The sequence below is a fragment of the Centropristis striata genome, chromosome 8 (genome assembly GCF_030273125.1).
Source record: "Centropristis striata isolate RG_2023a ecotype Rhode Island chromosome 8, C.striata_1.0, whole genome shotgun sequence".
NCBI lineage: Eukaryota > Metazoa > Chordata > Actinopteri > Perciformes > Serranidae > Centropristis > Centropristis striata.
This window is the reverse complement of record NC_081524.1, coordinates 37,616,167-37,641,167: the sequence shown is the minus strand read 5'-3', so window position 1 is coordinate 37,641,167 and position 25,001 is coordinate 37,616,167. Positions and strand designations below refer to the sequence as shown.

The following is a 25,001-nucleotide window of genomic DNA, read 5'->3' as shown; positions in this document are numbered from 1 at the left end:
ATCACATTCCTAGACTAGATCACTAACACACAATGAAGTCCTCCATTTGGAATATTTAAACCAGGGGTCCCCGTACTACGGCCCGCGGGCCACTTCCGGCCCGCCAAAGCAATTGGAGTGGCCCACTTAACTATCCCAAACAATCCCTCTAAACATGGCCTGTTTTTTCAAAATTGCATTTTTTATATATTTATTTATAAAATATCCACATGTAATGATTAAGGTAGGTGTTCTAATTAAAACTGACCTTAGTTGTTAATTATTTACAGTAGTAGCTCATTTTCACCCCCTCACACAATGGTATATTCTGATAGTTTTCGCGGGCAAGGCGAGCTAACGGAAGAGAGTCGGTCAACAAAATGTGGAAACGGAAAATAGATTCTGAATGCAGAATCTATTTTCACCTGTACCTGTTACAAAATCACATCACCTCATTGTTAACTGGCATCAGCTTGTGTTTTTATTTTCTACAAAATAAAAGGAATATCTGTGGTACTTAAAATCAACATGTGAAGACTTTTTATTACTTTTTTGCAAACCAACAGGTGGTGCCAAGGCCAACAAATGATCGTTATATTTACACAATAACACTGGTGGTCACTTTGGCCCATATCATTTCCTGTTATAGACCAGCTATTCTCAACGTTGGGGTCCCGACCCCAATTAGGGTCGCAAGATGATTTCTGGGGGTCCCCAAATCATTTTGGAAGTCAGCTCTGTCTCCACTGTGTTTTAGTCTTTTTGGTCATTTTGTGTCTTTTTTGGTAATTTTGTGGGTTTTTTTAGTCATTTTGTGTCTTTTTTTTGTCATTTTGTGTCTTTTGTGGTCTTTTTGTGTCTTTTTTTGGTAATTTTGTGTCTTTTTTTGGTAATTTAGTGTCTTTTTTTGGTAATTTAGTGTCTTTTTTGGTAATTTTGTGTCTTTTTTTGATCATCTTGTGTCTTTTTTTTTAATTTTGTGGTCAATTTGTGTCTTTTTTGGTCATTTTGTGTCTTTTTTTGTGTCATTTCGTCTCTTTTTTTGTCATTTTGTGTCTTTTTTTGGTTATTTTGTGATCTGAACTGTGCGTGTGAGATTCTGTTCAGTGAACGGGGGTCGCGGACAACATGAATATTAAATTGGGGGTCGCGACTCAAAAAGGTTGAGAACTACTGTTATAGACTGACCCCGGCCCCCCATCACAGGAAGAAAAGCTGATGTGGCCCCCACCGAAAAAAAAAGTTTGGGGACCCCTGATTTAAACAAACAAATATCCCATCAAAACACATCACCGTCATTCATGTCGAGAGCCAATAACAGTGCATGAAGTATAACCAGAGTCTATGGCTGCTCGGCTCCGCTACACTACAGGTTGAACGTCAGGATGAACGTGCCGAGGACTCCGCAGAGCATGAAGAAGGGTAGCCAGGTCTTGAGGAACGCTGCCCAGCTGAAGGATACAGAGAGGGTAATGTGTGTTAGTAATCATTAACACCTGGGTATGGAGTGTGTGGCAGACAGTGTGTATTTTGGACGGCCAAGGGCATGCGAGGTGTGTGTTGCCCCAGGAGACACACCAAGGTTATAATAGTTTTGGATTTTTCATTAGTTTTAGTTTTAATTTCGTTGTGAATTTTTGTTTTCAAATTCAGTTCAGTTTTTAGAGTGAGTTTTCTAGTTTTAGTTTATTTTTTATTTTTTGAAAATGCTTAGTTTTAGTTTAGTTTTTATTAGTTTTAGTGTTAGTTTTAGTTTTTTTTGTAATGGGCTATGTGTTGGGTGCCAGATTCAAAGAGGTCATAATAAATTTCGCCATTATTTCCTTTGGTTTTATCCATCTCAGCCCCAATAAGGTTATTAACTCTGACATTTCTGGGTGTTTTGAATTTTGTTTGTTTAGACATCCCAGTCTCAGTAAACATATTTACTGTGTGTTGCATGTTCAAATAGAAACACTGAATTATGAATGAAAAAACGAAAACTAAGGACATTTTCACTATAATTTTAGTTAGTTTTAGTTAGTTTTGTAACCACAAAATACAGTTTCAGTTAGTTATCGTTTTTTTAAAAACTCTAGTTTTTATTTTTATTTCAGTTAAAGGAACACTCCACCGTTTTTTCATATTAAAACATGTTATTCGGTCAAGTAAGACGAGTTGATACAGACCTCTTGCGTCTCAATGCGTGCACTCAATCGCCCTGGCGCGCGGCGCCACTTGGCTAGCACTTAGCTTAGCCCAGTTCATTCATTAGGATCCAAACAGATGGACAGTTAGAAGCGACCAAACTCCTCCACGTTTTCCCTATTTAAATACAGCTACACGAGTAGTTAAACGACCAAGTATGGCGACACAAAATGAAACGTGGCGCTTTTCTAAGCGGATAAAAAGGAGAACTATAATGTATGGCGGAATAGCACTTGGGAGCACTTCGACTCGGCGCAGTAATATCATCACTCCTGACGGAAGTGAGAGGGAGCGGAAGTGATGATATTATATATCATCGGGATAGGGAAAACGTGGAGGAGTTTGGTCGCTTCTAACTGTCCATCTGTTTGGATCCTAATGAATGAACTGGGCTAAGCTAAGTGCTAGCCAAGTGGCGCCGCGCGCCAGGGCGATTGAGTGCACGCATTGAGACGCAAGAGGTCTGTATCAACTCGTCTTACTTACCCGAATAACATGTTTTAATATGAAAAAACGGTGGAGTGTTCCTTTAACGAAAATCTTTTTTCAATTCTAGTTTTCGTTATTTCGTTAACTATAATAACCTTGGTACAGACCGCTCCTCTCTCCCCCTGAATGCCCCCCAGCCTGCGTCCTACTGTCCTCTCCACCCAGCCGGTGCAGGGAGCCCCACCGGAGAGGTGACCTTCAGTGATGACACGGAGGGGAGCGCTCCGCTGTCAGTGATGAATTGCACGACTCCCCTTCTGTTTAAACGACTCCTGTGCCGTGGGAGTGTATGTGCAGAAGCAGCACAAACTGTGACGTCTCTATGTGGGTCGGCGGAGAATAATGAGGGGGGTCCTCTGAGCCATATGTCTCTTATTGCTCAGTAGCGTCCAGCAGCAGAGCAATTTAAAAAGGCTGTGTACGTGTTGGTGATGAAGGTGCTTCAGGTGTGTTTGGCCCAGTACGGTTAGCACATTTATTTCTCCTCTGTTAACTCTTTATACTGCTTCCTCTCCGTATATACACAACACCTACTGCGTGACTGTCTGTCTATCCGGGTATAGGAATCCTGCCTGTGACGCTATATTTTCCCTGTTTCCCATAACACAAATGTTTTTAAGTTCTTTGTAGCATATATTAAATGTACAGATTAAGGTATTAATAGTAGTAGTAGTAGTAGTAGTAGTAGTAGTAGTAGTAGTAGTAGGCTAGATAAACAGAAGATATAGATTCGGCTCAGGAAGGAAATGGAGGACTAGAAACACCACACAGAGACCAGAATTGAGTTGCAAAAAGGGTACCATATATTAGAAACTCAAATAAATATAACAGAAAATTACTGTAACAATAACTTACAGAAAATATATAATTGTATTTAAATAAAATAAATAACTCAACTATTTAAGTTGGATAAAGATAATTCACAGAAATTATATAATTGTATTATCCAAATTGGGGTATCAAGAGAGGATATCTGTTTTAGCAGTTTAAGATCATTTCTCATTTAATTCCTAATTTGACCAAATCCATGTGATGTCACAAGCAGCACTAACAAAATCTATAAAGACTGTTTAATATCGACATATTTCTTACTGTAACTAGATCACAGAGTGGATAAACCATTAGGGTTTCAGTCCCAGGCTGCTTCAAGTGTCCTTGACCAAGACATTCAACCGTAAATGTGTCTGCAAAATGATTTAAATGTAATTACGATATAATGGGAGCTAAATCTGATCAATGTAAATGGTGAATTTCCACCTGGATCCAATTTTCCCATGTTTATGCTCCATTTTTGAGAGAGATTGCTGCAATTTCTGGGTTTTTTGCAGTTTGCATTGCATATCAATTGCATTGCAATTTTGCAGTGTCAATGTAACATTATGTGCACTAAAATGTTTGTTTTAACCACAGATTGTTAATATAAGTGTCTGACAACGTTATGGAACAATGTGGACAAGGAGAGAGAGGCAGGAACGAAGGAGCTGCAGCAAGGCTGCAATGATCGGGAGACTGGTGGTGTTCCTGTGGGTGTTGGGGCCACTAACTGTCCACAGGGGAAGAATCCATATGTTAGAGACCAGCTGAGCTGGTTGTTTATGCACCATTCATGTTCCAGGGTTGTTGTTTTTTGGTCTCTTTCTTTGGGTTATGTTTTATTCATGTTCTTGGTCTCACCACATACCCTGGAGTGTGGATAAGTAGGGTTAATTGCCACTTTCACCTGTGTGCAGGTCAGGTAGAGCAGAGAAGCTGAATGCAGTTTAGTTGGTGTAGCTGTTGCCATTCATTTGGAGGAAAGTTTGCACCCTTGGCAGGCGAAGCGAGGTATGTGGCATTGAAACAATAGTGGCATGTGATTTGTTTGGTTCCATATGTTATGTTATGTTATATTCATACATTGTTATATATTTGTTTAGTTTAATATATTATGTGTGATATTGGAGTTTTATGGTTGACTGTGGGTAGAGTGTGGGTTTTAAAGAAAACATAAACTATCTAATGAAGTAAAATGTGTGAACTTTTAATATGTGAAAATATTGATATTTTGTTATGTGTTTTAGTTTCACGGTGCTCTGCGATGGAATACAATTTTGTACCAGTTGAACTCTACGCTGTCTCATTGATGCCAAGGGCTGGAACACCATATGATGTGAGGAGTGCGACGGGTTGCTGCCTGATATTCTCCTTGAGGGAGACTTGGACACAATAACAAACAAGCGAAAGGTAAAGAAAGTGGTTCTGTTCTTCTTGTCCATTCCATATTGTTGTCAGACACTTATAACAACAATCTGAGCCTGTCAGTGACGAAAACAAGCAACTTTTAGTGAACCTAACCTTAGATTGACACAACATAATTTCCCTCGACCCCTGTTTTAGTTGGTGCAAGGACACTGGGAAACCATGTTTAAAAATACTGAAGTTCCCCTTAGTTCAGTGGTGTCAAACTCAAATACACAATGGGCCAAAATTTTAAACTTGAATAAAATCGCGGGCCAACATTGAACAAATCAACCTTTTAATAGATACCAAACATGGTTTGCTTTCACATTAAATATGGAACCAGCAACGCTTATAAACATACAATATATAACTAAATAGTGCAGACATGCAAAATCAAATTTCAAATAAAAAACAAATCAGTGTCATTAATTTACAATAATAATATAATAATTTGGTATTGCCTCGCAATAAAAATAAAATAAAATTACACTGCGGCCAAATTTGGCCCGCGGGCCAGAGTTTGACACCCCTGCCTTAGATAAAATTATATGTTTAAATACTCCTTAATCCCAATATCAGGCCTGAGCAGAGAGACATATTAAACAATCAATCTAAAGTGTATTAACCTATGAACGAGATTCTAATCTGGACGTGTGGCTGATTTTATACGTTCTTCAAGGTAAAAAAAAAAAAAAGGCAGAATGAGTTTTAAACACTCACCTAACATGTTTCCCACGAAGAAGAGACAGCACACACAGGTTCACCATGTTCCATGATGTGCTGTTGTCATATCGCATTAGGTTGAGTGCCATAGCAACGTGGGAATGGCAGTTATCTAAGCACAGGTTGTGCTTCAACCAAACAGGAAAAAAATAATGTATTACTATATAATTAATTATGTGAGAATATCTATATCAAAAATCCTAAATGTCATCTTACCGGCCTACATTTGTATTCCTCAGATGCATCAAGCACTGCTTTGTCCCATGTAGCAGCACCACTGCCACACACTTTGTCCACGTCAAGCTTCCAATATCTGCAATAATAGTGAACAACCAGTGTGTTAAATTAAATGTGTAATAACGGGTTAAAATACTATAAAAAATATATGTAATATAATATTTTGATTAATACGCTTACTTTGTTGGTCTACCAAAGCCCATGTTGTCCTCCTGGAGAGAAAACACAATAATGTAATGAGTCATGAAATTGAATTTTCTTGAAAATTTTGCTTGCAATTGTGGAATTCAGTTCTGCTTGCAACTCCCTGTCATTAATGACAGCACTATTATATTATCTGTCTCACTGGACTGAAGTAATACACTGAAGAATACTGATACCTGAGGTGAAACTAGCTTTTGCATGATATATATATATATATATATATATATATATATATATTTTTTTTTTTTTATTGTATTCATGCATATTTTATTTTGTGCGGGCAGTACATTTTACATTTTATTTTATTTATTTTTATCCCATTTTTAATTTATTTTATCTTATTGCATCTTACTGATCTATTGTTTACTACATCTCTTTGTATTGTGTTATGTATTTATTGTTTTGCAGTGTTATGTATTTATTGTTTGTGCAGCACTTTGGAAACCTTGTGATTGCTAAAATTGTGCTATATAAATAAAGGGGATTGGATTGGATTGGATAGATGCATACAATTTTAAATGGCTTAAATAAAATCTCTGTTGCCCTGAAAGTAAACAGGTATTTAAAAAGAAAGTGAAATTTTATTTTATAAAAGCTGTACATTTTTAAATGTTGTTCTTACCTTTCCTTTTCTTACCCTTTTTAGGTTTATTGTGATTGACCTTACCTATAAATGTTTGATAAATTGAGAATATGTTTTTTTCTGTATATTCTGTGCTGTTCCTGTGGACCCCAGGAAGACTAGCTGGTTACTAAGGTACCAGCTAATGGGGATCCTTAATAAATAAAAAAATAAACAAAAATAATTACTCACCGAGACAAAGTATGATCCTGCAAAATCTCGTATTATTCCAGAAGAGGTGCATATACCCATGTGACCAATGAAGGGGAACACCCACCTGCAGGAGGCACCCAGCACACAATAATACATTGATATATTGATAATGTTGCAGAATAAATACAATAAAGTGCATTTTAATGCTTTTGCTTACTAAAGGAGTTAAATAACATGAGATTGAAGCAGCGGCTAACATAAACTTGCTTCCTTTAATCTGATGTTAGCATAATAACAACGTGCTGTAACATTAACACATGCTAAGCTAGCGAAGGCTAATGTGTTAGCTTCTTACGATAAAATAGGAATAGGCGTCCAGACAATGCAGTACGGGTAGCGGCTGTTTTTTCTGTCGCTTTTCATGAAATCTCCCTGGTAGTTCATCATAATGTCGGTTTCGTCCACCTCCGCCATCACTGCTTGGATTGACATGAGATGACAGTGACGCACAGCCGGCGCCAGGCGGCATGCAAGCGGAAGCTGTGGAAAACCGAACTTATCGTCGGTCATTGAACGCAACACCGTTCATTTTTGCGTCAACTGCGGAGTTTGTTTAACGTAATTTAATCCGGTTATTAAGTACTGAGGAATTCCATTCGTTTCTACCAAAACAACAGCAACACTGCTTTGTATTAATTTTCTTTTGTAGATTGTATTTCTTTTTAAGCATTTCTAAGTATTTATTTTAGGATTATTTCTAAAGACATGTCCAAGAACAATAGATATGGAATGCTACTTTAATGAATGGATGTAGCTTGTCTTATTTTACACAGTGGTGGAATGTAACTAAGTACATTTACTCAAGTACTGTACTTAAGTACAATTTTGAGGTACTTGTGCTTTACTTGAGTACTACATTTTGAGCCAAATATTGTACTTTTTACTCCACTACATTTAGCTGACAGCTTTAGTTACTTTTCAGGTTGAGATACTAACATTAAAAAAATGCAATCAATTTAAAATGATCACACATGTTTATAAATTAAACCAGATAAAGTATATTAAGCTGTTAAAACTAGATTGTTTTAACAGCTTAAATACATCAATAATAATAAAATAATATATTTGGAATATATATATATATATATATATATATATATATATATATATATATATATATATATATTCCAAATATATTATTTTATTATTATTGATGTATTTATGTAAGCAGCTTTTTACTCTTGTCCAGGTAGGTCTGAGTGGGTCCATTCTGCATAACGAGTACTTTTACTTTTGATACTTTAAGTACATTTTGTTGTTGATACTTTTGTACTTTTACTTCAGTAAGTTTTGAATGCAGGACTTTTACTTGTAGTGGAGTAATTTCACAGTGTTGTATTGGTACTTTTACTCAAGTAGCAGATCTGAATACTTCTTCCAACATTGATTTTACAATATGAATGGCTACTTTATAATGCTGATTGTGCTCATGTGTCATCTTTAGGCAGATTTGAAGCACATCCCAGACCATGAAAAAATTATATTATCACTAAGCGTTTAAATACAGATTTTTTTAAATGTTAACACTTTAAAACAGTGGTATTGTGTAAACAAAGTGGCATTTAAAGTGTGGTTAAATTGCTGAACATGAATAAATATTTGGTAGCTATCATTAGGACTGGTTTTGGTTAAAATATTTAACTCAGTGAAAGTGGAAAATAGTTGTAACATATAAATCTTATGTATAAAGACTTATTTTAAATGTAATTCTCAGATTCACTCTTATTCAACGCGTCAATCTTTAGATCTTCATCCTCCAAGATTTCTGACATGCAGAGGTCAATTTCTTGTTCAATTTAGGGACCAAATTATGGAATATCTTTTCCCATCTGGCAAAGGACTCCATCTCTGTAAAATGCTTCAAAAGATGTCTAAAAGTTAATTTAACTGCTGTTTTGAAATTCTAGTTCACACACAAACATACTTTTTTAACATGTTCATTTTTGTTTTTAATTGTTTTTGTTATTATCATTATAGCTTGTTGATGTTATACATTTGTTTTTTCTATTATCAGTTTATTACTTTCTAATGGAATTTTAGGTGGAGGCTTTAAATAAGCCCATCTGGGTTTTCTGCCTCTCCCTGCACTTTACATATATATGTTATATATATGTTATCTTTGTCATTTTATGTAATTCTAACTGTGCAAATAAAATAAAACCTAAAAAAAAACAACCTAATCTACACTTGTTTTTCCCCCAGACATTTTTGTACTCTTGTAAAAAAAATTTAAAAGGAATGCTCAGGGGTTAAAGAAACATTTTTCCATCTACAAATAGCTTGTTTTTCAGCCTTGGAGCCTTTATGTTGTTTCAGCCCTATTCGGCACACAAACCAACAGGCTCAGCCAGCCATGAGCTTTATCACTGTAACCTCCATTACTCTGTGAGCTGGGTCACCTCATTACAGTACAGTATATGGGGCAGGAAATGCTCCTCCAACTACTCATGCATGTGATGTACTGTCCTCATATTTGTTACCCAATAGTCAGCAAAAACAGGGAGTAGAGCAGACACTGATGAATGAGCAGGAGTTCATACCTTAGCCTCACCTACACTATATCTTCCCAGCCTAGTTAGTGATGTGTCAGTATGCTGTTGTGTAACTGTTGCAGTAAAAGGACAAACAATTCACCAGCGTAGAACAAAAATAAAGAGAATACCAGTGGTGGAAGAAGTATTCAGGTCCTTTACTTAAGTAAAAGTACTACTACCACACTGTGAAATTACTCCACTACAAGTAAAAGTCCTGCATTCAAAACTCACTGAAGTAAAAGTACAAAAGTATCAGCATCGAAATGTACTTAAAGTATCAAAAGTAAAAGTACTCGTTATTCAGAATGAAGCACTCAGATTCTTTTATATGTTCTAAACATATTACTAAATTATTTGCACTGATGCATTTAAGTAAGTAGCATTTTACTGTTGTTCAGGTAGGGCAAATTTTAACTATTTAATATACTTTTATGTGGTTTAATTTATAAACATGCAAATTCACTTTAAATTGATCATGTTTTTATGTTAAATCTTGCCCTGAAAAGTAACTAAAGCTGTCAGCTAAATGTAGTGGAGTAAAAAGTACAATATTTGCCTCTAAAATGTAGTGGAGTAGAAGTATAAAGTTACATATGTGGAAATACTCAAGTAAAGTACAAGTACCACAAAATTTTACTTAAGTACAGTACTTGAGTAAATGTACTTAGTTACATTTCACCACTGGAGAATACACCACATAAAGCAAAAATGGGAATTAGAATTAAATGTTATAATTGACGACTCTACGTGGGTGGACATATGTACAGGTTGTCATAGGGGAATTAGCAGCCAACTGTGGAAAGAATTCGACTGGAAAGTGAAGATCAGATATTTTAATACTCCCTTTATCATTTCTTCATATGTGAAAAATCCCAATGTAGCATTATGTTGGCGAAATTGTGGAAATATTGGAGACACCAAACACATTTTTTGGGATTGTCCTTTAATACGAGGATTTTGGGACAATATTAAAAAGGAAATAGATATTATATTGAAAGTAAACGTGGTTCCAGAACCTCTGGTGTTTTTGTTGGGAGCCATACCCAATAATTATCAATACTTCTGACATTTTATTTCTTTGATTGTCTAAATATTCAACCATTTCTTTTTATTTATTTACAAGATTAACACTAACTTTATAATTATGTTATGTCAGAACTACTTATTTCTGTATTTATTGTAATGTCTTAACACTTTTCTCTTGTATGATGCTCAGGATGTTTATTGTGATGTCTCTTCAAATTCTGTCAGGAAATGTTATGTAAAATTATTTAAATGGTTAAATAAAAAGTTCAAAAAATAAATAAATAAATAAATAAAGAGAATACAGACAAGGTGTTCAATAATTTTAATTCTTACTTTGTTTGCAACAAAGGCTGTTATAAGATTTCTCAAAGAAAAACAGAGTAGCCTACCTCAAATTAATGAACAAAGTAAAACACATGGAAGCCTAGTGTTGCATGTTGTTGAGGACCCTTTACTGAACATTTAGCCTTTCTGGGGGCAAAGAGGAGTCAATGAGCTGTTCTCTGAGCAACAGGTGGGATGGCTCTGTGTCCTTTTTGTGCACAACTATGGTCAGAGAAGCCTCATGCAAGCAGGATTGAACACCTGACTGCAGCAGAGGACTATTGCTAGAGCCACGCAGCTAGTAGGCAGAAACCCCATCGCCACCAAATATTTATCACCCAGTTGCCGAACACCAAAAACTAGCATCTGTCTCCCACTTTACCCCAACAGAAGTTTTACACTGACATTTCATGCCAAACGATATTTGCAATCAATGGGATTTGATTTATAACAAAAACTGTATTAGAAAGCTTTTTTTGTTTGTTTTTTTTTACAAATGTTTCTCTGTTGATATCATGTCAACAATATTTTGTAGTAAAACCTCTTAACTAAAAAGGAGCACAGTATGCCAAAATGATGAAAACAGACATTAATCCTTGGCCATTCAAACGACAACCTTTTGGCAGAAGAAACCACTTGTTTTTTCTGACAGTTATTAAACTAAACAATGCTTATAAATACATTTCATTGGAGCAACAATACAACTTTCACAACTCGGAGAGTGACAAATAATCCTAGGCTTCCTGTGATCAAAAACACCAACTGAAAAATATGACCAAGTCTAACTCAGAATTAATGACTTGAGTGTGCAGCCTTTCTGAGATGAGCGGGCACTAAGACTCTGAGCTCAAACTGTAGAGCAGACAGGAGTTGCGACAAAGCACTGTCTTCTTCTAGTCTGCCATCCGATCCTCCATGGAGGACGCTGCGACTATGTGGCCACACTGACCTGAAAATAGGTCGCTCAAACGCAGGCTTCTCCTTCTACGTATCATGTGTCTCTCCAACATAAACCTGAGGAGGGATAAGTGCTGAACTCCTCATTCTTCTTCTTCGAGAAACTGGGGAGTGACGTGGAAGGTGCTCTCTTCAAAGGTGTCTCCCCTGCCACCACTGGATGGAGGGAGAGGCTGAGGTTGGTGCTTTGAAGGGGGTGAGATGGTTGTCGTCCCCACCCTCCATGAATTCCTCTCCCCAAAGTGGTCTCCACCGGTCCTCTCTGTGGACAGGGGAGGGTCGATGCATAGTGCAGAGATGTGACATGACATTCACTCAATGTTTCTGTCAGATTGGAGGGGGAAATTAAGATTCAAACAGGAGCTGGGAGAGCGCTTTGCTTCCTACGTCCATTCTCTAGAATGGGCCGACATGTTTGTTTAGCTTGGCCGACACTGTACTTGTCCCTCTGAGCTGTCTTCGTCGTCTGAGCCGTCGGGGCCGACGCCACGCAGGCCCGTGATGCGGTAGCCCATGTTGAGCAGCATTACCTCCAGCGGGTCAGCATTCATGCGCCGCTGGTTTGCCTGAGCAGCACTCTCCATGTCCTCCACCACCCGCCCGTTCTCAGTCTCAGTCTGTGTTGGGACAAAGTAGAGGGGACTAAAGTGAGACAGAAGCAGCTGGTAATGCAAATAGAATAGAATAGAACTTTATTGTCATTGTACAATTTTGTTTGGAGCAGTCCTCCTCCAGTTGCACAGTTCAAAATATTGATATTTACACTACTGGTCAAAAGTTTTAGAACACACCAACTTTTCCAGAATTTAATTGAAAATGATGCAGTTTAATGTCTCAGTGTACTCTGAAATTAATGCACATTTGCAACATTTAAAATTTTTTATTGAGCATGATAGTGTTTTGAAAGTAAAAAAAAGATTCAAAATCACATTTTATGTTGGACTAAAGGACTAAAAAAAGACACAAAATTACAAAAAAGACACCTAAAGACACAAAATGACTAAAAAAAAGACACAAAATGACTAAAAAAAGACACAAAATTACCAAAAAAGACACAAAATGACAAAAAAAGACACCTAAAGACACAAAATGACAACAAAAAGACACAAAATTACTTACAAAGACATGAAAATAATTCAAAAATGGACAAAATAGCCCAAGACTCCATAGAGTTAAGTTGTTAACCCATTTCTTGTTCCCTGAAAAAGGCCTACTTGTATAATTCTGAAATGTACATTATCTTTCAGTTTTGGTTAAGCTTACCTTTTTTTATTTACCTCTGGCAGTTCACCACTTACCTTTGTACCCTTTCAAGCTGTTCATTTGACTTGAACTGCTTGAATTTCAATAAAAAACTGGAAAAATTGGGGTGTTCTAAAACTTTTGACCGATAGTGTATATCAATATAGAAAAATACTTAAAACAAAACACAACATTATCAACGGTGTCAGCAATATATGTATAAATAAAATATATATCCAAGTAACAATGTTTTAAAAAGTCCAAGTCTTTAAGTGCAATAGTGCAATCATGTGTGTATGAGATGAGATGGGGAGTATCAGGTTGTTTAAATGAGTGCTGGGTTATATGACTTAGAAATAATAACTTGATATATTTAGGATATTCAGTGTTATACAATAAAAACACCACCTTGACTCCATCAAGAAACATGTTCATGTCAGTTTAACCATTACTAAATACTAATACTAGGGAACAAAGCTCCTACACTACCGGTCAAAAGTTTTAGAACACCCCAATTTTTCCAGTTTTTTATTGAAAATCAAGCAGTTCAAGTCAAATCAACAGCTTGAAAGGGTACAAAGGTAAGTGGTGAACGCCAGAGGTAAATAAAAAAAGGTAAAATATAACGTACATTTCAGAATTATACAAGTAGGCCTTTTTTCAGGGAACAAGAAATGGGTTAACAACTTAACTCTATGGAGTCTTGGGCTATTTTGTCCATTTTTGAATTTTTTTCATGTCTTTGTAAGTCATTTTGTGTCTTTTTTTGGTCATTTTGTGTCTTTTGGTGTCTTTTTTGTCATTTTGTGTCTTTTTTTGGTCATTTTGTGTCTTTTTTTAGTCCTTTAGTCCAACATAAAATGTGATTTTGAATCTTTTTTTTACTTTCAAAACACTATCATGCTCAATAAAGAATTTTAAATGTTGCAAATGTGCATTAATTTCAGAGTACACTGAGACATTAAACTGCATCATTTTCAATTAAATTCTGGAAAACTTGGTGTGTTCTAAAACTTTTGACCAGTAGTGTATATGGCATTTTTAAAAAGCTTGAATTTTGGCATTCCACATCATAGTGTCCTGATATTCTGAGGTGGTCTGCTATCATATACAACTAAAATATATACACCACACGTTTTAGCTGTTTACCTCTGGTCTGGGGTTCCATAATCGCACCACAGGGTCAATACCACTAGTAGCCAGAAAGCAGTAGCTGGGATGGGGCTGCAGGCAGTTGACTATGGACTCATCCCCCTGCAGGATCCTCACCAGGTTAGTCGTCTCCTTTTCCCAGATAAAGAAGGAGCCGTCGTCTGAGCCGCTGACTATGTACTGGCCTTTGCTGTAGAGAAAATCAAACCACTCAGACCTGCCTGACGAGCCATATTCTTGGCACATGTTGCATTTCCTTGTAATCACAAAATTGTGCAACTTCTTTCAAAAACACAAGACCATGCAGGGGTGTAACCAGGGCATTCTGGTAAATAACTAAATAGAAACTGAGCTTTATGTTACATTATGTGTCCTGTATTACATTATGTAATGTAAAATAAATGTGATTTTAAAGTGGCTATTTAAATGTTTTTCCCATTCACCAGTAGATACAGTACCCAGAGCCTACATTTATGATTCAAAGATACTTTTCTTCCTGTTTATACCTCGAGGAGGTTCGATTTTCTTCGTCTAATTCTCATGATAGGTTTAAAAAGATCTGGGGCCCTTTTATTGAATACATTAGAAAAGATAGACCTCAAACTGGTACCTGGACGCACTGCTTTCTTATTTTTATTTTATTAAGTATTTTTTTTTTAAATTATATTATATTGTATATAAATATATGTTATATATATTATATATTTTTTCTTGATATGTATCCGGGTTATGAGACTTTGCTGTTCCCCTCTGGCTCGGGCTTCCTGGACTCAATCTCTGGCCCTTTTCATATGAGCGGACAATTGGGGGCATTTTGTTGGACCGACATGTTTTTGTGCACATTTTCTTTTTACATTAATGAGTAAGTGGTGGCTGGCTGTCTGTTGCTTTTGTTTTGTTCTATCTGTTTGTTTACTTTTATTTTATTTAATTTTTTTCTCTGTTGGGTTTTTTCTATGTTTCTTGTACTGTATGTGTCTGTATATATATATATGTGCCAAAACTTTGCATAAATAAAATTTACAAAAAAAAAAGGAGATACTTTTCACTTAATTTTTGCACAACTGATTTTGTAGATTTATTGTTCTGTCTTGAGCTACAGACCTGGTGATTGTCCCCCTATTGAGGCCTTGGCATACTGAGTGTGAGATCTGACCTTCCAAAGAAGTTGGCCTCTTTGATATCAGTGGTGGTGTTGCAGTGACCGCAGTATCTGTGCTTGTAGTCAAAGCTGCGCTCCCTCAGCACCAGCTCGTCTTCAGGGATCGACTCCTTCCGACTGAATGAGTGGAATCGAATAGAGCTGTTGGCCTTCTTATCCTCTGCTGGTTAAAGCAAATATACTTATTACCACATTGTCAAATACATTTACAAACAAACAAAGACTGGCTGTTACTCTGGAAATGCAGAACTATGTACACTACCGGTCAAAAGTTTTAGAACACCCCAATTTTTCCAGTTTTTTATTGAAATTCAAGCAGTTCAAGTCAAATGAACAGCTTGAAAGGGTACAAAGGTAAGTGGTGAACTGACAGAGGTAAATAAAAAAAGGTAAGGTTAACCAAAACTAAAAAATAATGTACATTTCAGAATTATACAAGTAGGCCTTTTTTCAGGGAACAAGAAATGGGTTAACAACTTAACTCTATGGAGTCTTGGGCTATTTTGTCCATTTTTGAATTCTTTTCATGTCTTTTTTTGTCATTTTGTGTCTTTTTTTGTCATTTTGTGTCTTTTTTTAGTCATTTTGTGTCTTTTTTGGTCATTTTGTGTCTTTTTTTTGGTCATTTTGTGTCCTTTTTTTAGTCCTTTAGTCCAACATAAAATGTGATTTTGAATCTTTTTTTTACTTTCAAAACACTATCATGCTCAATAAAGAATTTTAAATGTTGCAAATGTGCATTAATTTCAGAGTACACTGAGACATTAAACTGCATCATTTTCAATTAAATTCTGGAAAAGTTGGTGTGTTCTAAAACTTTTGACCAGTAGTGTACATAGAAAAGATACACACATACGACACAGCCGTTTACTTACAATATCAGCTTGAAAAATATGAGGTTGTATGAAATCTCTGTGTCAATCTGCAAATCATCAAGTAAGAGGTCCCTCTTTTCTACCTGTTTCTGTCTTGGTGAAGAGTGCAGCTTTGATGTCTTTATCCAAAGAATCACAGGCACTACTGTGCGCCTGCTCTGGAAACTTTCCTTTGAAATCATCTAGACACTCCAGAGCTTCAGGCACATACTTCAGCTCAAACAGACACCGGGCCAGCCTGAAATGAGCCTTCAGATGACCAGGGTTAAGAGTCAGAGCCTTCAGGCAGTCCCTGAGGGCATCATAATGATCTCCATCCCTGTGGATCACACATGGAAACAAACATTTGATAACTGCTTTTATAGTGTTCATTGAAGAGGATCATCTCAGTCAAGTCAAGTCAAGCACATTTAAAAACAACCTCAGTTGACCAAAGTGCTGTACAGTTATTAAAATAGAATAAATCATACACAAATAGGTATAAATAAAAACAATAAAATACTAAAAACAGTAAAACAATAAAATAAAATAGTAATAAAAGCTCAATCCAAAAGACAAATAAAAGGGTAAAAAATTCAAAAAGTCAGTGCAGGGATACAGTGAGGCTTACCACTTGCGTTTCATGTATGCTGCTGCCCGGTTCCCATACAGCATGGCGTTGCAGCTGGCCTGATGAATGCCTAGACTGTACAGCTGGATGGCCTGTGTCCACTGCTGCCGTGCAAATGCATCATTAGCTTGTTGCTTTATCGTCTCCAAGTGAGCAGGGAGGTCAGTAGAACTACATCAAAGAGAGGAGAGGAAACTCAAGTGTGTTCATGCCCAAACCTCTAAACGCACCCACCCTATTTAGAAAAAAAACTACCACTGATGAGGTGAGAGGACAAACCTAGATTGCATCTTGCTTCCTGCAAATCGAATATGGCTGTTTGGCAAGACAATTCCATTGGAGACGCCATTGGTTGTCTTTCCGTTCTGTACATCTCCTAAAACAAGCAAATTATCAACAAAACACTCATACTTCCTTAAAAAAATCCAGACTAACCCTTTAACATATGGAACATATGGCACAGGTCTCAAGACTCAAGACGCACTAATATTGCCAATATGCACACTCGTCTGTCCTGGTTCTCAGTTGAAGTTAAACTCCATTATAGTCTTCTCACATTTTTTAGAAATGTACTATTTAATCAGACACCTGAATACTTCTTCAACCAATTGCAAAGCACAAGAAACAGACACAACCATTACACCATGAGTGCCAGCTCAGGTCATTTAATACCGCCAACACCAAGAACAAACATATTCAAACGCACAGTTATCTATCGTTCAATAATGTCATGGAACTCTTTGCCTCCTCACATCTCTAGCACGCAAAACAAATTGTCATTCAAAAAATTACTTAAGACGCACTTGATGCCGCCCACCAAATGAATGATTACTAATATGTTGCGATTTATTTTGTTTTCTTATTTTTTTATTTTCCTCTGCTATATCTGTAGCCGGATGATTCTTCCTTTTAAATGTTCTCTAATGAAATGATAAATTATAAGTGTATACAGCTGATATGGACACTGTAGACATCTGAATTAATGATTTTTGCAGTATAACATTTGTTATGAATGTAGAATTTTTAACAGTATTGCATGCATGTATTAATTGAGTTTGTTATTGTTTTTCTTGTATGTACTGTTTTTGTTTATGTTGTTTGTATGTCATTTTCTATGTCTTTTTAGGGACCCCAGGAAGACTAGCAGTCGCCAAGGCGTCAGCTAATGGGGATCCATTCAATAAACAATAAACAGACGTACCTGTTGATGACTGGCACTTTTTTGGAAGCAGGAAGGTGTATGGCCTCTGTTTAAATGTCAAGTCAAATAGATACACCTAGGAGCAGCATAAGAAAAAAACAAACAAAGCTAATGATTAAACACTGAAACAATAATAACTCCTCTTTCCATTTTTTGATTGTTCTAAGAAGCATTACCTGTTCACCACCCATGTTAACTAGTAGCTCAGTGCCATCAGGACTGAAGGTGACATAGGTGGCCACCAGGACCCTCAGGCGATTATTGTAGTCTGGGAGTTTCACAGGCAGATGTCCTGGGGCATTCAAACAAATGGCAACAAATGTTATTCAACCACACCCTTCACAATCACATAATTAGAAAACAAATGTACCCATTAAAATATGTGATACCAGTACCAGTAAATTCGATATTATATGCACCTGCAACATAATATTGCCCAGCTCCGTCTGGGATGGGCTTCTGCCTTTCACAGAATGTGTGCACAGCTGCTGATGTGCTCTGACTCATAGATTTCCTGTGAATGAAAACAAAACGTGTTGTTGTTGTTGTATGTGAAAACCCGGAATAGGCAATGTAGCATAGTTGAGTGGTTGTTCAACAAGTATTGTTTCCACACAATGACTTCAGAAACTAAACCAACCTATAGTTGTTAATCATCCTGATGTCATAAAGGCGAACAAAAGGCCCGTTAGCTCCCACTGCCAGGTAGTTGTTGTCCCGTGGGTTGACAGCGAGACACTTGGCCTCCACCAGCTGACCACAGAACTCCGTCAGGTCAATCAGCACCTCCGATCGCTTGCTGCTCTCCCTTAAGTCATACTGTCTGTAGTGGACAAGGAGAAAGTTACCAGACTGTTGGTAGCAACTAGTGGTGTCAACAATAATCGATTCTGCGATGCATCGCAATGCGGGGCATGCACGATTCAGCATCGATGCAGCAAAGTGCCATAATCGATGATGTTTATTTCCTGTCCTCCAGTGGAAAGTTGTGGGGGACAGGGTGGGAATTTCACACTCTGGTCTTGATGCCCTGTGAAAAAATGTTCAATTTACGGCCAAGGTGGCCTTTGCGCCCCTGTCAAAGTTCCAGTAAACACAACACTAACCCGACCCACTCCCCGTCCTTCAGACATGCGCATCAACACATGGCTCATTTGAATATTCAAATGAGCCATGTGTTGATGAGCAGCACAGGTAAGCTAGCGGGACAAGCTGTTTTGATATGTTGTGACTGAAGTATGTGGTAGTATTTGACAGAACTTAACATTTACGTTTTTATAGAAAGTACTATTGATAGGTAATTACCATTGTATTTGCCTATTTAAAGTCGACTCGTTAACATTAAATTTTTGCGTCATGAAAACTAGCATAGCTAGCTAGGTGGGATAGCGCTAACGTCTTCCCTACCTCAGGAACAAGGGCTCGATATTTAGCTGATGTAAATTTCACCTCAGCAGGTTCCTTTTTTATGGCAGCAGGAGGCATTTCTCTTTCCTTACTTTTAGATGAACTCAGGCAGGAGATTCATTTTGCCATCTTTTCAAAATATAGCCAATAAAATCTTTTGTTATTAGGCCTATCTGACTGCTTGTATTGCCTCATGACTGGCAAAAAATGTCCCTTGTTGTGTGCAGTATAATTGTGATGCATCGTAGAATCGAATTGAATCGAATCGTTACCTGGTGAATCGTAATCGAATCGAATTGTGAGGGCAGTGCCAATGCACACCCCTAGTAGCAACATTTGGCATGAGATATCTTTTGACTTTATTAAACAAAACAAAGTGATTCTATTCTAACCTGATGATGCCGTCCTCCGCAGCGCTCCAGAAGGTGTTGGGCCACATGGGTGCTGTGGCGATGCGTTTGACTCTGTTGGTGTGATCAGAAAACATATGGATGGTTTCCTTCACCGTCAGGTCATGCACATGGACCTTTGTGTCAGCTGCACCTGTTACCAAAATTCTGTCCCCAGAGTGTGGGAGGAACTACGGACACACAGAAAACAGAAAAATTAATAAGTACATGCTATTCTCATTACTATGCTATGGATCATAGTCTGGGTAATGGCTTTAAATGCCACCTCCATATTTTTTTTACACTATAACATTTCCCCCTGTAAGTATTTGACCTAATCAAACTTTCAGTCATGAAGTGGTGGTATAGTGGAATGCTCCTGTGGCGATTTTGTGTGGAAACTGGAAACATAGTCGACGTGTTCAAAGATGGTTTTCAATCAAACAGGCCTGTCATTAAATGGCCAACAGTGCCACCTAATGTACAGAAGTGATCTTGTAACATAGAAAGCATTTGTTAATGGCTGAGGAATGATGAGGTGAGGAAAAGCAAAGTGTCTTACCAGCAGAACATATTTGTGTATAATACATAACATCCAGAGTTTTACTTTTTAATCACATTTGGACGAGATTATCAATATGTATGTAAATGCAGCCACTGTAAATTATTTCAGCCCACTTTCCCACCCGCAATGCAATGCACATCTTCCAATTAGTCCTCCTCCTTACCTTCACAGAGAATATATTTGCTGCATGACCTGTGTGCATAGTTGTAAGTTTCTTGTGTCGGAACGGATCCCAGATGATGGCATGTTGATCATCTGAGCCCGAGGCCAGTAAACTGGAAAAAAAAAGAATCATCAGGACAAGTCAGGCAACATTTATTTAGGTTCTTTATTAATTATGCTATGTAAATCTTACACTATGACTTGGGTTGAGATATGCAATAAGCTATAGACATACAAGTTATGTATTAGGTCTAATAGACCAGGAACTGTAATGAGCTGAATCCACTGCAGGCGGCTTTTTCTTGCCAAAATCTTTTATCCTAATATATATCAGGATATAAAACATGTATAAAACATAAACATGTTTTCTAGTGTGCATACTAATAAATATACAGTCTACATGAAATAATCGCATGGCACAGCCTCTATTTTGTATACTTCCTACTCCATATTAGCAAAACAGCACTATTTATATTAGTATAACAGCAACTGGGTTTTTTTAATCACGAAAAAAATATATCGAAAAATATATACAATAGACATTTTTTTATATTGTATTGACGATATATATATCGTCATGTTGCAAAGCCCCAACTGCGTGCATAATATACCCAAAAATAAGACTATAGTTAAATGGTGATTTAAAGCAGCCAATGATCCCAGGTTAGAGATTATGACATATGTACATAAGGTGACATTAATAAAACTTACTCTCCCCGTTCATTCCATTCCAAACAGTTCACACAGCCAGTATGGCCCTGTTGAGACAAACAGTAGAAACTGTAGCAAGATATAATTCCCATAAATATTTCCTCCATCTCGTTCTCTTTTGACTTTGAGCTTTTTCCCTTTGCATGCACACACACAATTACTGTCACTGACCTGAAGCTCAGCCTCCAGTCCAAGTCTTTTGATGAACGGGTCAGTCACATGATAAAACCTTTGGAAGCCTGATGCTCTCTTGTCCTGAAGATATGAATCAAAATCTCCATCAGACTTTTGTACATAACGAAGGATCACAACAATATGTAAACAATCCTTTCAGGTTAGCCCCACCAAGATCCTTTCAATTTATGAGAAACAAATCACCAATTTGTTGATAGATTGAGCTCAAAGGATGCACATTTGTTTAAATCTCCATCAGACTTTTGTACATAACAAAGGATCACAACAATATGTAAACAATCCTTTCAGGTTAGCCCCACCAAGATCCTTTCAATTTATGAGAAACAAATCACCAGTTTGTTGACAGATTAAGCTCAAAGGATGCACATTTGTTTACTCACTCTGATCTGCCGGTGCAGGATATCTCTAGTGATGTTGACAGTAGTCATGGCCTCACCACAAAATATAAATTAGGGCTGGAGGTTCCAGGGGTCAGAGCATAGATGGCATTTACTCTGTTTTCCTCTAGAATATGCTGTAAAGACAGTGAAAACATTAGGATATTGAAAATAACACAGGAATAACACTTGTCACAAGGCACTGATTTAAGGGTTGTTTAACCCTATAAAGCCTGAACCATTAAATAATTGCCAGAAAATTCAATTTTTGTAAAAACTGAGTGCTTATTAACCTGCTGACGAATTTTAAGAAATAAATAAATTGCATATATGAATTCTAATTTGTATCATATTTGATACATCAGGTCTTTTTGTGCATTTTGTTGCTCACAAAGTTTGTTTTTCTCGAACTAACAAAAACATATAAACCCTAACATTTTTAACCTATTAAGACTTTGACTTTTCCTTTTTCCTCAATCATGCAAAATACATATTTTTTCCATATAACACAACATCATACATCAGCTGATATGAAGTTTTTTAATGCAGCAATGACTGATCCATTCGTGGAACCTGCATATCATTTTTGCTACATCTGGTATTTTTGTGCAATTTGTTGCTCAGTTTGTTTATCTTCAACACATGTATACATCAGGTTTTTGATGATGTAGAGGTCTCAAAAATAACTGTATCTAATATGATACACTTGGCTTTATAGGGTTAATGCCATCTGTAGAGCAAAGATAAGGACAAGGTGGCATGCATTTTCAATAATTCACTCATAACGGGCTGTTGAAAGACAGCTGTAACAAAAACACATCATATAATGTTAGCTGGTCTGCAGACTTTGCTCACTCCAGCACCAAACACAGTGCTCCGTCAACTAAAACCAACAAGGCGAGTTCATTAGTTAGCTAACTAGCAAATGTTAGCTATGCATGTCTAGCATAAATATAATCAGCTGACTGTTTCGCAAAACACCGACACTTATTTAACCACAACACTGTTAGCCTGCCTGAATAGCAACCAGCTATGCATCGGGCCTTTAAGAGACCTGTCGTTCACCAAGTAGCTCCCGTTAGCCTGTTTGCGTTACCTTGCTAGCTAAACAAAACGTCCACTTCATGTAACGGGGATATTTGCAACGCTTCAATTGTAATTCACGACTGCTAAAGAAATCTCACCGCTTTCCTTGAACTAAAAAGGCTCCTGTCAAGAAATGTCCATTTAATAAACGTGATAAATTACACTCTATGTGAGTTTGTTGACAGGATTCTCGCTAATACCTTCTCTGACATGAACACAACCCTCCTCCTCCCACTGTGCGTCTCCTATGTGCGTATCACGCAACTTTGTTCTGCCAGCTAAAACAGAGAAACCATTTCCGGTCCGTTTTTATTTCACAATAAAAGCATTTATTATCGACAAATCGTCACCCTGTTAAATTAATCGCCTCACTCATTTTTTCAAGTTTTGCAGGAAACACATAAAACATTAGATAGATAGATAGATAGATAGATAGATAGATAGATAGATAGATAGATAGATAGATAGATAGATAGATAGATAGATAGATAGATAGATAGATAGATAGATAGATAGATAGATAGATAGATAGATAGATAGATAGATAGATAGATAGATAGATAGATAGATAGATAGATAGATAGATAGATAGATAGATAGATAGATAGATAGATAGATAGATTACTTTATTCATCCCCGAAGGGAAATTCGGTTGTCACAGCAGTCCGGTATTCAAGTACAATAAAATACAATAGAATAAAATACTGAGGTAGCATAAATAAAAACAACAGTAGAAAAAAAAAAAACACAGAACAGAACAAGAACAAGGACACTTAAGAAGTTAAGAAAAGAACATCATCAGTTGGTAGGATGGTTGGCAAGATGATGGTAATAATTAAACTGGTGATATGATGGCAACAATGCTATAGTGACTAGACGGTATATAATAATAATAATAGTACAGTATATAATATATATATATATAATATAATAAAATATGTAATAGTAGATAATAAACAATATAAAAGTAAAATGAAAAAATATAAATAGAGTAATTACAAGTAAAGTAATATAATATATAATAATAAAAATAATAATAATAATAATAATAATAATAAATAAGGCCTGTAAGGCCGGTATAATAATAATAGTAGTATATTACAGTATATAGTAATAATAGTAATAATGGCAGCAACAGTATATATAATAATAATAATAGTAATAATATTAATAACATAGCAAAGTGTCGTGCATAGATTTAGTGCAAAGGTTTAGTGCATCTCATAGATAGATAGATAGATAGATAGATAGATAGAAAGATAGATAGATAGATAGATAGATAGATAGATAGATAGATAGATAGATAGATAGATAGATAGATAGATAGATAGATAGATAGACTTTATTTATCCCAAGCTGGGAAATTACAGTGTAGCAGCAGCATTACACACATAGACAATGACAATTAAATAAAAAGAACAACCTAGGCATACTTCAAGCAATAAAATATAAAAATACAATAAAAATACAATAAAATATAAAGTGTCTAAAGAAGGAGTATGTATTAAGGAGTAGAATAGAATTCCAGTGCAGCAAACTTCACCAAAAGTGTAACATATGACATTTATTGATCATTTGACTCAAAAAGGATGTAACGAAGGATGCCTATTGGCACAGTAATACCACTGTGTGTAAATTATGTAACTTAAGAGAAATAAATGACTTAGGCAATTTTTTGAACATGACTTTGTGACTTAAGCAAGATATGGTAACATTTTATTTTGAAGGTGTCTACATAAGAGTCACACAAGCCTGTCAGAAACATGACATGACAAGTATCATGAGCATTAATGTTACTTCAAAGTGTCATTAATGTTCATGACACATATCATTTCATGTTTATGACACTCTCATGTCACTATTGTTATACTGTGGATTTTTTCTTCCTCTTCTGGACACAATTCCGTTCTGACGAGATATCCTGCACCGGCAGATCAGAATGAGCAAACAAATGTGCATCCTTTGAGCTCAATCTATCAACAAACTGGTGATTTGTTTCTCATAAATTGAAAGGATCTTGGTGGGGCTAACCTGAAAGGATTGTTTACATTTTGCAGTGATCCTTTGTTATGTACAACAGTCTGATGGAGACTTCTGAAACGTTTCTCTTTCCACACTCCTCCTGGCCACAATTTACACTGTACACATTGTT

General features: G+C 36.5%; 2 protein-coding genes across 7 annotated transcripts; both read right to left on the bottom strand.

Annotated features, from left to right (window-relative positions):
• Window positions 1–906: 906 nt before the first annotated feature.
• Window positions 907–7,358, bottom strand: LOC131975681 (transmembrane protein 222-like). The gene is made up of 6 exons (XM_059338407.1): window positions 7,170–7,358; window positions 6,854–6,938; window positions 6,016–6,047; window positions 5,815–5,911; window positions 5,596–5,726; window positions 907–1,430 (listed from the first exon to the last, which is right to left on the bottom strand). Exons 1-6 carry the CDS (start codon window positions 7,304–7,306, stop codon window positions 1,346–1,348), a joined length of 567 nt encoding a protein of 188 aa, XP_059194390.1. The 5' UTR covers window positions 7,307–7,358; the 3' UTR covers window positions 907–1,345.
• Window positions 7,359–10,741: 3,383 nt separating this feature from the next.
• On the bottom strand, window positions 10,742–23,093 carry wdtc1 (WD and tetratricopeptide repeats 1). 6 transcript variants are annotated; one of them, XM_059338376.1, is made up of 16 exons: window positions 23,050–23,093; window positions 21,767–21,900; window positions 21,363–21,446; window positions 21,192–21,238; window positions 20,482–20,593; window positions 19,757–19,944; window positions 18,598–18,780; window positions 18,353–18,471; window positions 18,134–18,249; window positions 17,958–18,033; window positions 17,036–17,132; window positions 16,757–16,927; window positions 16,230–16,465; window positions 15,266–15,434; window positions 14,107–14,299; window positions 10,742–12,332 (listed from the first exon to the last, which is right to left on the bottom strand). In XM_059338376.1, exons 2-16 carry the CDS (start codon window positions 21,812–21,814, stop codon window positions 12,135–12,137), a joined length of 2,037 nt encoding a protein of 678 aa, XP_059194359.1. In that variant the 5' UTR covers window positions 21,815–21,900; window positions 23,050–23,093; the 3' UTR covers window positions 10,742–12,134. The 6 variants fall into 6 exon arrangements, with proteins under 6 accessions (XP_059194359.1, XP_059194358.1, XP_059194357.1 ...); XM_059338375.1 differs by having other exon boundaries at window positions 22,948–23,069; XM_059338374.1 differs by lacking the exon at window positions 23,050–23,093 and adding an exon at window positions 22,860–22,976.
• Between the last annotated feature and the right edge of the window lie 1,908 nt (window positions 23,094–25,001).